The sequence below is a fragment of the Erithacus rubecula genome (assembly GCF_903797595.1).
Source record: "Erithacus rubecula genome assembly, chromosome: 21".
Lineage (NCBI taxonomy): Eukaryota > Metazoa > Chordata > Aves > Passeriformes > Muscicapidae > Erithacus > Erithacus rubecula.
Window position 1 is genome coordinate 8,645,134 of NC_136673.1, and position 14,985 is coordinate 8,660,118.

General features: G+C 53.2%; 1 protein-coding gene across 1 annotated transcript in view; it reads right to left on the reverse strand.

Annotated features, from left to right (window-relative positions):
• LOC306810997 (uncharacterized protein) overlaps positions 1–14,985 on the reverse strand; it is a 70,088-nt gene that overhangs the window by 24,395 nt on the left and 30,708 nt on the right. Inside the window, exons 7-13 of the mRNA XM_079324219.1 lie at positions 9,154–9,400; positions 8,235–8,602; positions 5,133–5,177; positions 4,478–4,597; positions 1,582–1,620; positions 1,425–1,478; positions 613–666 (exon numbers count right to left, since the gene is read on the reverse strand). Coding sequence (XP_079180345.1) covers positions 613–666; positions 1,425–1,478; positions 1,582–1,620; positions 4,478–4,597; positions 5,133–5,177; positions 8,235–8,602; positions 9,154–9,400 — 927 coding nt within the window. The remainder of the gene's footprint in view (positions 1–612; positions 667–1,424; positions 1,479–1,581; positions 1,621–4,477; positions 4,598–5,132; positions 5,178–8,234; positions 8,603–9,153; positions 9,401–14,985) is intronic.

A 14,985-nucleotide genomic window follows, 5' to 3' on the forward strand; every position in this document is an offset into this window, starting at 1 on the left:
CTGGCTCAAATCAGCCATTCCTGATCCTCTCCCACATGCAGGAGCCAGAGCAGATCCACCTGAGGGTCCATCACCAGCTCATGCTTCAGGGCAGCTTTTCCTTCACCCCTGAGCTCAGTGCTGAATTCAGGCAGGTTGGAGAGCAGAGTGGAGCAGAGCTGCAGTGATCTGTGAGAGTGGGACAGTGCTCTCCTTGCCTTGCACCCACAGGGAGCTGAGCTGGGATCCCCAGGAGGGGCACAGGCAGAGCTGGGGGGGGTCCTAGAGGTGACAGAAGGACTATGGGACAGCTCTTTTGGGACACCATCACCTGGAGGCATGCAGCACCCAAAGGGGCTGTGCTGAGCTGTGACTGAGCCACCCCTGGTGCTGCAGGCACAGCACAAGAGGAGCAGCAGAATGATTTTGTGCAGAGCCACCCCTGCCTGGCACAGCACCAGCTGGGAGGGGACCAAGGCATTGATCCTGTCACCTCCAAACCAGGCACACCATCCCCAAACTGTCCCCAACCCTCCCTCCCCCAGCCAGGGGCTGATCCAGGAGGGGCAGGGCTCCTGAGGGTGCCAGGGCAGCCCTGGGGCACATGAGCCTTTCCCAAGTGTCCCCACTCACCGTGTGCCCCCGCTGGCCTTTCCGCCCCGGCTCCCCCGGCGCTCCACAGGCTCCCTGGGCACAGACAGGGACTGAGTCACCAGGGTGCCCCCCAGCCTTCCCCGAGCCCTGGGCAGGCTGGGAGGACAAGCAGCAATGCCCAGAGGGGGCCTTGTGAAGGGCAGAGTGGGAGAATTCCCATCCCTGGTACCCCCACCCTGCCCACCATGGGAAGGGACCAGGGCACTGATCCTGTCACCTCCAAACCAGGCACACCATGCCCAAACTGTCCCCAACCCTGTCACAACCTCCCTGTCTGTGCCCAGGGCAGGTTTGGAGTCAGGATCCATTTTTCCACTGCTTTGGTTCCTGATGGGATGTCAGGACAGGGAGTTTTGTTTTCCTTTCCTTCTCCTTATGTTCAGACAGGGCAAAGCATCACCCAGCAATGCCAGGCTGAGACCCCCCAGCACAGGCTGGTCCCAATCCTGCCCAGACCTTCCCTGCCTTGCCTTGTTTTTGTGACTCACATGGTCCCTTCCCCAAAAACAAGGGCTGGAACCTGATGCCCCAGGAAACAAAGCCAGCCCTGCCCAGCTAGCAGAGATGGAGGGGCTGTGGCTGCCAGGAAAAGCCTGGGAGTTGGATATCAAACATCCCGGGTTTCAGTGGGTAGCAGACAAGAAATCCATTAGGCTGCTTTGAAACCCAATCCCAAAGCCCCTAATTACAGCACAGCAGCAGCCACAGCCCGAGTGCTTGGGGACATCCACCCTGAAAGTGTCCCCAGGGCAGCAGGGCTATCGAGGGGACAGCAGGGCTTTTGTACTTACAGGTGCTCCTGTTTTCCCAGGATGTCCTGGGGGCCCAGGAGCTCCAGGTTTTCTCTGAGTCAAAAAGAAAAACACTGGTAAAACCCATCAAGTGCTTGGAGCAAGGAGAGCTCAACAAGGAACAATCCAAACACAGAGTGACTGAAATGGCACTCACCGGCCAGCCCGCCTGCAGCAGCTGGTAAAATGATGATTGCTGAAAGAAAAATGGGGGGAGGAAAGCAAAATGTTGTAAAAAAATAATCCCAAATCCCTTTTTTGCTGGCTTTAAGGAGTTTCTCTTTGTCTTGGGAAGATGCACCAGTGAACCACTCCTTTAATTCCTTTATTTATTTCATGCTCTGCACACAAGGCAAAGGAGGAAGGACAATCTGAGGATAACATGGGAAATAAGGAACTGCCTCAGTAGCAAATTAGGCAGAGAGCCCACTTCTCCTGGGGTTTGGTGAAACTCAGCTCCTCCATGGATGCCCTGCACCCTGGAACTCCTGAAATGTTTGGAATATGGAAAGGTCAGAAACCAAAGGGCTGTCAGATAAAATCAGTGCACTTTGCCCTCAGTGGGAATCTCCTCCAGCCTCTGCAAAACCCAGAGGAGCAGATGCTCAGTAAGTTTTCCTCTTGCTGCTCCCAGCAGCCAAATCTTGGATGCACTTCCAATTTTTCCAAAGAGCAGATGACCACAGAGAGGGGAAAGCCCTCCTGAAAGGCCCAGGGTGGATTAATTCCATCCAACCACAGCTAATCCCATTTTATTTCCAAACCAGCATAAAGCTCCTAAAACCACTTGGTGCAGCCTCCTCTCTGCACACTTCCAAGCCAGATTTCCACAGATTTTGGGAGGTGTCCAGGAAATCAAATGTCCATCTCCAGCTACCTGCAGCATAGGAAGGCAGAGCCCAAGGACAGGGACAGAGACCTGGAGACAAGGACAGAGCCCTGGGGACAGGGACAGAGCCCAGGGGACAGGCACAGAGCCCTGGGGACAGGGACAGAGCCCTGGGGACAGCACAGAGCCCAGGGGACAGCACAGAGCCCTGGGGACAGGGACAGAGCCCTGGGGACAGGGACAGAGCCCAGGGGACAGGCACAGAGCCCAGGGGACAGCACAGAGCCCTGGGGACAGGCACAGAGCCCAGGGGACAGGCACAGAGCCCTGGGGACAGGCACAGAGCCCAGGGGACAGCACAGAGCCCTGGGGACAGGCACAGAGCCCTGGGGACAGCACAGAGCCCAGGGGACAGCACAGAGCCCTGGGGACAGGGACAGAGCCCAGGGGACAGCACAGAGCCCTGGGGACAGCACAGAGCCCTGGGGACAGAGACAGAGCCCTGGGGACAGGGACAGAGCCCTGGGGACAGCACAGAGCCCTGGGGACAGGGACAGAGCCCTGGGGACATCACTCAGAGCCCACAGCAGGATCCTGCGTCTCTCCAGCTTTGCCTTCCCAAGCACAGACAGGACATGGTCCCTCCAGCATTCCAAAGTGGGGACACCAAGGAATTCCCCACAGCAACATCCACAGGGGTGACTGTTTCTGCCTGCAGGACACATCTGTCCTGCAAAACCTGAGGTGTCTTTGTAAACACAGGCAAGGGGAAGATAAAGGGAATTGTGACTGCCGAGCAAAGGATGGAGCAGCTCTGCAAAGTGCTGTAGGATGGCCTGAGAGCAGGAGGTGGTTAGGGAGGGGTCTGCCCTGGTGGAAGCAGATCCCTGCCATGCAGATATCCAGCTCCCTCTCTCCTGCACACCCTGTGTGCCTGTGATGGATCTTGGACCCTGCACAGCTCCTGCCCTGGAGCAGCAGGAGGATGGGAGAACAAGGAGCTTCTCCAGATCAACCAAAACTTCTGCAAACCATCAACTCCCCTGCACTTTCCAGCAGGAATCTGATCTCTGCTTTCATCCAATCCAACCCAAAACCACAAAGGTCTGGCCCAAGGACTCCCAGCAGGTCAATCCAAGCTCAGAGCAGCAGAGGACCATCATCATCATCCTCCTCCTCCTCCTCCAGCACCATCCCCACCCCGGGTGTGCTGTGCTGGCAGAGCAGAGATCCTCCTGCTGCACCCTCTCCCCAGAATCCCAGCATTTGCCCCAGCAGAGGGTGCAATGATGTCTCTTCACCAATGTATGAGCTGTGGAGAGCTCAAATATCCTGCCCAGGGCTCCTGGAGAGCTGGAGTGTGCAGGCTGAGCTCTCACCAGCCCTTTGCTCTGCCCCTGAAGCCACTGATACCATCGTGCCACTGCAGGGCCCAGGGGACAGCAGAGCCCTGCAAACAGAGAGCATTGCCAGAAACACAATGCCTTCAGCACTGCCCAGGCCAGGCTCCACAGGGCGATTCAAATTAAGCTTAATCACAGCAGTGGCTGTGCTGTCAGGAGTTGGGAATTCTTGATGAGCCTGGCTGGGCTGCTCAGTGAGGTTTGGAGTCATCCCATGGAGTTTTGCCCCAGCTGTGCAGTGCCTGAGGCACTCCTGCCTGCCCACAGATCCTGTCCTGCTCCAGGGGATCAGGGAGAAAGTACCTCAGCAAGAGCTGATGGGCACAAACCCTGTGAGCCAACCCTGGGGCACAGCAGGGAGCTGGGAGAGTGGGAAGCAGGAGGGGATTTGTAATCAGCAGCACAGAGCAGGAGAAGGGCTGCTCTGCCTGGCTGGGTCTTCCCTGGGCCCTGCCCTGCAGAACCATCCCAGGGAGGTGATGGATGGGCCAAGATGTGCTGGTCAGTCCCAGGGGACAGAGGGACAGGGCACACACTGATCCCATTCCACCCACAGAGCCAGCCCCAGTGAGCTGCACCTCCCTCCTTGGCATCTCCCTCTGCCCTCACCTCCCACCCAACAATGAGGAATCTCAGCCACAGCAAACCCTCCATCCCATCCCATCCCATCCCATCCCATCCCATCCCATCCCATCCCATCCCATCCCATCCCATCCCATCCCATCCCATCCCATCCCATCCCATCCCATCCCATCCCAGGGATGCAGGGAGCTGCTGGGGAGGTCTGAGTGCAGCACTTGTTCATTGTGGCTGTAACTCACTGTGAAGGACTGCCAGTCCTCCCTGGAGTTCCTCCAGAGGACAATGGTGGGGACACCAGGGATGCCAGCAGGGCCAGGGTCACCTGGGGGGCCCGTCCTCCCCATGGCCCCAGGGTATCCCTGCAGAGACAAGGGCAGCTCCTTAAAACCAGCAGGGATTTAGGCTGGACACAGGTTCTGGCTCAGAGCAGTGTCTGGGTATGGGCAGGGAGGGCTCCAGCCTAGCCATCCCAGTGCCCCCAGTCTGCCCCAGCTGAGCCATCCCAGTGCCCCCAGTCTGCTTTTCATGGGCCCCTCCAGACCCCTTGTGCTCTGAATGCTCTCTTACAACTTAATCTCATTTTTATATGGTGGTCTCTAATCACTCAATGCCATTTTTTCTATTGTGGTGCCCAAAACTGCCCCAGAACTCAATCCTGGCTTAATCCTGAGCCTGGGCTTAAAGTGCTCACTAAACCCAGTTCCCTTCTTTTCCAAATCACAGTCAGGGCCACCAGCCTGCAGCTGCAGAAGCTCCCAGTATCCTCTGGATGAAAAACTAGCCCCAAAGCAGCCCAAGCCATCAGTGATGTTTGCCCCCCACCACACACCACACATCCCCCACCCCACACCCCACACCCCACTCTGGAGCTGCCCCTTTTTTCTGGGTACTCACTTTGTCTCCTTTGGGTCCCACCAGTCCCCGTCTGCCAGGACAGCCCTGAAAGGCAAAGGAGAGTTGTACCCCAAAGGGGAGATTCCACAGGGACTGAGGGGACTGAAATGGCTGATTCAGAGCAAACCAGCAGCTTCAAGTCCCCCAAAAATACCCCCAAAAACAGTGTGGGGTGGGAGGAACCCCTTGGTTTGGCTGGTCCAGCCCTGCAGCTGAACTGTGCCAAGAATAACCACAGAAACACCCAGAGCAGGCAGGGGAGCAGGAGAACATCTCCTGACACCTGGGGAGGACAGGCACTGTGTTAGGGAAAAGAAAACAACCCTAAAATTGAATCATATCCACACTCCAACAGGTGTTTGGACCAGGACAAGAATATCTGCTGCTTTTAACAGGTGGGAGATGTGATCTGGGTAAAAATGCAGGTTTTGGCCAAGGGCTGACCCCACTTCAGGGCTTAGCAAGGTGTGTGTGTGGGCAGAAACAGCCAGGTGGGAGATCCTGTCCTTTTGGGATGGCAGCAATGCCCTGTGGGCTGTTCCCTGCCAGCCTCTGTGTGTGCTGCAGTTCTGACAGCTTCAGTTCCACTCTCCAGCTTTGTCCTGAGCCTGAAGGTCACCAGGTGTGACACCCACAGAGCTCCATGGCTCAGATCCCTCTCCCCAGAGCCCCCCTGTCCTCAGGAGCAGCAGCAGGACAACAGGGAAGGGCTGGGGACACATTTATGGCTCTGGCCATGGCTGGCACGTGCCACCACTGAGCTTCAGTCCTACACAGAATCTCAGCCTGGTTTGGGTTGGAGGGACCTTAAATCTCATCCAGTGCCACCCATCCCATGGCAGGGACAGCAAGCCCCAGTGTCCATCCTGGCCTTGGGCACTGCCAGGGATCCAGGGGCAGCCACAGCTGCTCTGGGCACCTTCAGAGAAAAGATTTTACCCTAATATCCCACCTAAACCTGCTCTTTTTCCACATAAACCCATTCCCTGTGTCCTGTCACTCATGCCCTTCAGAGCCTTTCCCATCTTTCCCAGCTCTGAAGCTTTGGGAATGGTGTTTCCATCCAGGATGCTCAGGACACAAATCCCATCCCTGCTTTCTCCAGGACAGAAAGCAGCTCCCCCCTGGCTGCCAGCAGGGCTGTCGAACGTCGTGACATTTCCTCTGCTCCTGGGATTTTTTCAGCCTCCAGCATCTGTTCCTTTTGCCATTTTCTTCTATTTTTGCAGGCAAGAGCTGCAGCAGCAAGGAGGTGGCTTGAGGGGGAAGTTAGCAGTCCTAAATTTAAAGCAAGGCTGGCTCAGGGATGATGGATTTAGTGGCAGGTGCCTCAAGCACAGCCATGGAAATGGCCCTGGAGGATCCCCCAGGGCAGAGCCCACAGGGGTGGAGGGACAAGGGAAGAGAAGGTGACCAGGGTCACTTTAATGGGGAAATAAAATAAAATTTGCTAAAGAAATTGTTAAGAAAATGGAACCAAATGAGGGGAATAATTTTGGCAGAATAAAAATAGTTAAAAATAGTTAAAAACATATTTCATCTACTCCTTAATGAAGACAAGACTCATCTAAAGCTTTTTCTATTTCAAGTTTGTCTTTTTTTTTACAATTTTCTTTCTTTATCCTCAATGAAGACATGACTCCTCTAAAGCTTTTTCTATTTCAAGTTTACCTTTTTTTTCTACAATTTTTTTTCATCCTCAATGAAGCCATGACTCCACTAAAGCTTTTTCTAGTCTATGTTTACCATTTTTTCCCTAAATTTCTCTCTTTTTTTCATCCTCTACAACAACTGAATGACTTGAAAAATAGTCAGAACTTATTACAAGATAAATTCAGTGCTCTGATTTGAACCAGGCATCAGTTTGAGGGTAAAGAAGCCAAAAAAAGTGATGCCAGTTGCGTCCATAGTGGAGGGAGGAGATGGCTTGGTCCCCTCTGATTCTGGGCCTAATTCTGGGCTGGACCAGTGTGAAATAAAAACCCACAGTGTGATTAAATGATTTGAGACCATCTCTAGAGCAAGGAGGACAAGGGAATCATAATCTCTCCAGTTTTCAGTGAAGTTTCTCCAGGAATATCAAAAACCTTTCCACAAGGTCAATGCACAGCCCCACTGTGCCTGGACAGGGAGGGCTCCCCACCCTGGAGAATGTTCCCTATTCTGGGGAAGGTTTCCCATTCAGGGGAAGGTTTCCTATCTTGGGGAAGTTTCCCCACCCTGGAGAAGCTTCCCCACCCTGGAAAAATTTCCCATTCTGGAGAAGGTTTCCTATCCTGGAGAAGGTTCCCCATCCTGGGGAAGGTTTCACACCCTGAAAAAGTTTCCCCACTCTGGGGAAGTTTCCCATCCTGAGGCAGGTTTCCTATCCTGGAGAAATTTCCCCATCTTGGAGAAGATTCCCCATCCTGGAGAAATTTCCCCATCTTGGAGAAGATTCTCCATCCTGGAGAAATTTCCCCACCCTGGGGAAGATTTCCCACTCTGGAGAAGTTTCCCACTCTAGAGGTTTCCCATCCTGGAGAAGTTTCCTCACCCTGGAGAAGTTTCCTCACCCTGGAGAAGGTTTCCCACCCTGGGGAAGTTTCCCCATCCTGGGGAAGTTTCTCATCCTGGAGAAGTTTCCCACCCTGAAGGTTTCCCACCTTGGGGAAGGTTTCCCACCCTGTAAAGTTGCCCCACCCTAGAGAAGTTTCCCACCCTGAGGAAAGTTTCCTACCCTGGAGGTTCCCCACCCAGGGGAAGGTTTTCCACCCTGGAGCAGGTTCCCGACCATGGAGATGTTTCCCATCCCGGGGAAGTTTCCCACCCTGGAGGTTCCCCACCCTGGAGCAGGTTCCCCATCCTGGAGCAGGTTCCCCACCCCGGGGAAGGTTCCCCACCGCGGGGAAGGTTCCCCATCCTGGAGCAGGTTCCCCACCCCGGGGAAGGTTCCCCACCCCGGGGAAGGTTCCCCAGCCTGGAGCAGGTTCCCCACCCCGGGGAAGGTTCCCCACCCCGGGGAAGGTTCCCCAGCCTGGAGCAGGTTCCCCACCCCGTGGACGGCTGGCAGTGCGGTTCCCGTGCCGCAGCCTCTCCCGGCTCCCTGCCCGCTGCACTCACCGGCAGCCCCGGCGGCCCGGGCAGCCCCGGCGGTCCCGGTTTCACACAGCCCCGGTGTGCCTGTGCCATTCCCGGCCCGGGCAGCCCCGGCGGTCCCGGTTTCACACAGCCCCGGTGTGCCTGTGCCATCCCCGGCCCGGGCAGCCCCGCTCCAGCTGCGGGCTCCGGCACAGCCCCTGCCCTCAGGGCACCTCTGGGGACATTTCCTTTGGGAGCAGCCCCCCGAGGGGCTGCTGGGGACACCCTGGCGAAGGGCTCCCGGCGGGGTTTGCCCGTGTCCCCCCACAGCTTCTCCGTGGTGACCTTCTCCTGCCGGGGCTCAGAGCCACGCTGCTTCTTGGCTGCTCGGGGGGCTGGCACGGAGGCTCCTGCTGGAGGAAGCACTGTCAGATTCCAGAAATTGTGATGGACAGCAATGTCGAACTTGTCTTTACAAACAAACTGCGGATCTGCTGGTAGATAATCCAGCACTGAGAGATAAAAGAAACAATGGGAGGGATTCCACTGATTGAGGAATGGGAAAAGAGATTTGCCTTTACAAACAATCTGTAGGTTTGCTGAGAAATGAAATTGGATATTGGAAGATGGAAGAAGTAACGGGAAAAACTATGAATTGTATAAGAATTAAAAATTAAAAGGGAGGGTTGTACATTAGAGGGGAATCTCAGGTATCAGGTGTTTGGGCAGTCTGTGCCTCTCAAGTACCTCAGCCCATGGGCAAAGAGAGAGGGAAATTGGGATAAAAGGAGGCTGCATCCTCCAAAAATCTGAGAGATCCCAGGGCAATGTCCCATGGCCTCTCCCTTTATTCGAATAAAGCAAAAAGGACTCCTCTGTCTCTTTTTGGACATAAACCTCTGGTGTTTGTGGATTAATTTTCCTGACATGATGGAGAAAAGGAAGAAAATCATGGACTCACCTGAGCTTCTCCTAAGAGCTGGCCTGCCAGGGCCAGTGATTTTATTGTAGGTGGAGTTCAGCAGCTCAAAGCCTTCATCCTCAATGGAAAGGCTGCCCTCCTCCTCCTCCTCCTCAGCTGATGGCATCTCCTGAGCAGGGAGGGAAGCCAGGGCACTCCCATCAGGCTGGAGGCTGAGGGTCCCCTGGGTGTCCTCCCATGGCCAAGGTGGCCCCGGGGCCAGATCTGAACTGGAGAGTCTGGAGTCCTGAAAAGGAGAAGGGGGGAAATGAAGATTGAAGGGTTCACTTATTTTTTCCCCCTTTCCTGCTCAATGGACTGCCCAGGGAGGTTTGGAGTTCCCATCCCTGGAGGTGGCACTTGGTGCTCTGGGCTGGGGATTGGTCACAGGTTGGACTCAGTGAGCTTGGAGTCATTTCCAACCTTAATGATGCCATAATTCCTCATTTCCCACAAGCAGGAATGCTGCTGGGGAACGAGGCAGGGCACAGCTTGTGAGAGCCAGGCAGGAACCCTCAAATTCTGGGACAGCTCATGCAGGGTGAGCAGGACACTGAACCCACCTTCAAACCAAAACTGCACCCACCTACAAACCAAAATTCACCTTTCACAGCTGCTCTGGGCACCCTGTGCCAGCCCTGCCCACCCTCCCAGGGAACAATTCCTGCCAATATCCCATCTAATCCTGGAAAAGCCATTCCCTGTGTCCTGCCCCTCCATCCCTTGTCCCCAGTCCCTCTCCAGCTCTCCTGGAGCCCCTTTAGGTCCTGACAGGGGCTCTGAGCTCTCCCCAGAGCCCACAGCCTAATGACAGAAATCAAACTTGAGAGCAAATGTATAAAGTGACACCAGGGATCAATCTGTCCCTCCAGCCTCTGGGTTCTGCTGTTCCTGCACATTCCTGGTGCTCTCCTGGTGGCAGCAGGTCAGAGCCCCCATCACACAGCCTCCCCCTGGAGCAGCTGCAAACATCCAGGGGCTGAGAAGGAGAGACAGGCACAAGGACAGGAGGAGCCCCTGGAGGCTTGCAGCAATTTAATTCAAGGCAGTGACTTGCAAAGGGCTCTCCCTGTCCTCAGCTGTCACCTGGAATGGCCCCTGCAGCTCTCAAGGGCTCTGTCAGCCCTGCAGGGTCCAACAGAGCCCAGCACTGCCCTTGAATGGGGGAAAACTGCAAAGCTGGGAGAGATACCCACACTCGACACACAGACAGACTGTGGGAAGGGAATTAAACTCCAGAGTTCCCTGCATTTCAAAATCCCACCACTTTTCCACCCAGCACCAGTGAAAACAGATCAGACTGGGCTGGTGGGTGGTGTGGAGGTCCTGGAGCAGCTGCAGCATTTCCAGCAGCTCCACTTGGCCACCAGCCCTGCCTGGAACCTGCCCTGAGCCTCCATGGGGACAGGGACAGTGGGTGGCACTCAGGGCTGGTGGCACCCAGGGCTGGTGGCCCCAGCCCTGCCTGGTGGCTCCTGCAGAAGCTGAGGAAGCAGCTGAGAGGAGTCACTAGAGGGAGATGCAGCCCCATGCTTGCCTTGCAGGGCTGGGAAGGAGACCTGGAGAATCCTTCCCATCCTTCATCCCTCACCCCATCACCTGGCTCCTGTGCTGCTCTGCTCCATCGGCCCGGGAGCACCAAGTGGGACGTGAAAAAACAACAATTTCCGTGCCAGAAGGGTGAGCCCCATTTGGGATGTTCAGGGAGGCTCCAAAGGCAGCAGCAGGTGGAGTTTTGACTCTGCTGCCATCACATCACAGATTTCCAAGCTCTTCCCCTCCCAAGTGCAGGAGAAACAGGAAATTTTAACTTTTGAATTTTTCAAATTTTAGGTTTGAAGAGATTCTTTTGTAAACACCTGAAGTTGTTTGGGTTCAGTTATGAGCACTTATATTGGGGGTGTCCTGTCTTTTATTGTTACATACAATTTTTTGCCATTTGTTATAATTTAAATTGACTTTGATTTCAAGGAGTCAGCAGTGCCCAGCACAGGGAGAAATTGCTGGAATAATGGTTGAAGTCTCTCTATGGTTGGGCTTGATGACCTTAGATAACCTTCCCAGCTTAAATCATTTTATTGTACTAAAAGCAGCTCAGTTCATCCTGGTGAGAGCTGCACAGCCACACATCACCCAGGGATGGGCTGGGGTTACCTGATTAAAGAGAGAGTCACCCTGAATTCCATCAGCCTTCCCAAATCCATCAGAATCAATGGATTCAGTTGCACCAGGGGAAAATCCTCCAGAGGCTCCTTCAGGCAATGTAACAGCCAAAATTCAAACCAAATTAGGAGCCACCCTCTCATTGCTTTAATGAACTTAGTTTGTGGTTCTGTTTCTGTTTCAGCAGGATGGCTGTGAGCTGGGGGTGGGCAGCAGAGAGCTGAAACAGAGAGACTCTAAACACCTTTCAAAATCCTTTTAAAGCTAATATATATTTTTAATTGTTTATTTTATGAAGTCCTTTCAGGCAAGAAATCAAATTGAGAGCTGCAGAAAAAGCATCCTGGCTAAAACTCAACTCCATCACTTTTCCAACAGAAAATGGGTTCAGCTGGTAATTGTGAGCAGCCACATTCCCTGCAAGGTCACCCTCCCAGGAGGAGCCAAAGGGGACTGAGGGGATCTGGAATTCCTACTCCAGAAGGTATTTCTGGATGGACTGAACCCCAGGAGGGACACACAGCCCCAGATGAGCCAGGCAGGCACCACCAAAGCCTGGCACTGAGGGAGAGCCATGATGGCACCACTTCCACCTGGAGCTGCCTCCTTGGCTAAAAATGAAATTATTGCAGTCAGAAACACCCAGCAGAGGCAGGAAAGGGGATCTGGGCACTGCTCAGACTCGTGCTCAGGGAGCTGGGGAGGGGCAGAGGGGCAGGAGCAGCCCCAGGCTTCCCCTGGGCTGGGATTCAGCAGGACACAAAGGACAAGGACAAGTGCAAGGCACGAGCAGTTCCAGCAGGAGGAATGGCTGATGATGGCACACCCCTGCCCTGGCTGATGCCACATCCCTGCCCTGGCTGATGTCACACTCCCTGCCCTGGCTGATGTCACATCCCTACCATGGCTGATGTCACACTCCCCCTCTGGCTGATGTCACATCCCTGCTCTGGCTGATGTCACATCCCTGCCCTGGCTGATGTCACACTCCCCCTCTGGCTGATGTCACATCCCTGCTCTGGCTGATGTCACATTCCTACCATGGCTGATGTCACATTCCTGCCCTGGCTGATGTCACATCCCTGTTCTGGCTGATGTCACATCCCTGCTCACACCCACATCCAGCCCCACACATCCATCTCCAGCAGTGTCCAGGTGTTCACACCTGCACCCCACATCAGATTTTCCAGGACATTTTCCCCTCTGCATCCCTGGCTGCTGCCATGGAGACTGGTGTCTGCCAGTGGGAATGCCTGGAGCAAGAAAACCCTTAAAATCAATGGGTTCTTACTTGGATTTTTATTTTTTTCCATTCTTTTCCTGTTAAAGTGTTAAAAACCAGAAGCCACTTGATGATCAGGCAGAGAGGCTGCAAGGGTCACAATTAATCAATTAAAATAAATTATCAGAGGCACCACTCCACACAGAGAAGAGGGGAGGATTCCAAACACCCTCCCTTCATCCCCCCACCCCCACAGTGTCCCCCCAGAGATTGTGGCTGGTCAAAATCACCTGGGAAAATGCTAAAATTGGGTCCCTGATGCAGTTAACCCACCTGGGCTCAACCTTCCCAGACTCACAGAGCTGGAAAGAAACTTTGCCCAAAGTCCTGAGCATCAGCAGATCCTCCCTGTGCAGGCTGGGGTGGCACCTCTGCACCTCAAGAGCCCCATTCCTCATTTCCACACCCCAGACAAGCTCCTGAGGGGGGGACAAGGGACAGCAGGGTCCCCACAGGACAGCAGCTCCCTCCAGGGGAACACAGGGGATATCTGTTCTCTTCAGAGCAGCTCCTGGAAGGGATAAACCCCACATTTTATCCCATGCACATCCATTTCTCGTGGAACATAAATAAAGAATTTTTCTTTCAGAAATTAAAATGTGAAGCAGCACAGTTTTGATGTTACATTTCTGCTGCTTTGGGGAGTTTCTGATTAAAAGCAGGTCTTAAAATATACCTTAAATGGAGAAAAATATAAATCCAAGTAGTTCAGCTTCCCAACTTGTTTCTCATTTCTCCCTCCAACCATTTTTTCTAGATTTAATCCAAAGTGATCATTTCCTTAAAACATCTTTTGCAATCCCCAGGATTGGAAAGTTTCAGCTACAGCAACAATTTTGTAGACCTTGAGTGGAAAATTAATGGAAGACAGCAGCACCTCTCTGCTCCATGGGGCTGGTTGATTAACCCTAGGGACATCAACAGCCAAAAATTTAAAAACTGGCTCCTCACAGGACCTGCCAGATGGTGTCAGGGTAATGGTTTGGGTTGGAAAAAACCAGAAAAACTCATCACATGCCATCCCTGCCAACCTTCCATGGACCAGGCTGCTCAGATTCCCATGCAGCTCAACCACCAGGTGAGGAAAAGTGTGGTGAGGATTCCCAAATCCTGTTAACCACGGGCTGTGAGGAGCTGCAGGGGCAGGACTGGAGTGTTCAGGTTCTCCAGGGATGATGCTGGTGCAGAACAGCCCCAGGATGTGCCAGCCTGGGAATCCCAGAATTCCCACACAGTGAAGAAAAAGGGGTTTAAATCCAACACTTGACATGGGAAAGGTCCACACTGTAAACTCCCATCTGGCAAGGCTCAGGGGAAAAGGGTCTCTAAGGAAAAATGACTGAGGCACAAGGCTGAATTATATTGGTTTGTGTAAACACAACTAACAGCCAAAATCAATAGAATCCATCCTTGCTTCTCCAAACTAGCCAAATTTAGAGGAGAACCAGCTGAGAGGGACAAATTGGGAACAGCTCTGAAGTTGTCCAAAAGCATGAGAGTTGAGTGAGGTATGTGGGGTGGAACTCCCAGAAATTCCAGCTGGGCAGTGGGGAAGGAGCCCAGACTGAAAGCATCCATGGAGGATGATAAAACAGAAGGGGAAAAAGGAGTTGGCACATGAAAACCAAGGCAGGGTCTGTGATTTGCAAAAAATTGGATTAAAGAAGGAAAATAAAGGCAGAGAAGTTTTTGCCCCAGCCACATCTTGAGCCCAGAACCACAACAGTGACGTGGGAAGAGCTGGAGAACCCCAGTTGTGTCCACATTCAGAAAATCCAGATGACATAACCAAAAGACAATGAAATACTTCCCATTCCAGAGGAGACAGGGAACAGAGGTTTCTCAATTCCAGCCCCAGAACTCAACCCCAAAAGCATTAAAATCAGTACTGAATTCTCAGTTTGGCTCAGAGAGCTGGGGAAGCTCCAGGGACTGACTGGGAAAAGGCTTTGTGTTGTGCCAATATGGAATTTAAAAAAAAAAAAAAAAAAAAAAAAGGCAAAAAAAGAAAAAAAAGGCAAACAGGAAGCGTTGAGTAATTACAGGCCTCTTCCCTCAAGCTGAGCCCAAGCAAAATAACAGAACAACTGACATGGGGCTCATTAATAAAGAAACCACAGATATGTAATTAATGCCATGGTTTTGGAAAGAGTTTCTAACTTGGGATCTTGCCTGAGGAGCCTCAGAGTGTTTCATTGACAAAGATAACAATGCTGTTGGATTTCTGGAGGCTTTTCAGCTGGTAGCACGCTCCAAAAACTCCTAAATGGCAAAGGGGTTAAAGCCCAGCTTGGAGCATCCCTGCTTTCAGCAGCCCAGACAATCAGCAAAACATTCTGCCCTAATTTTCAGCTGGGTCAGGCTGGTAAAACAGAGTTCAAAGTTCA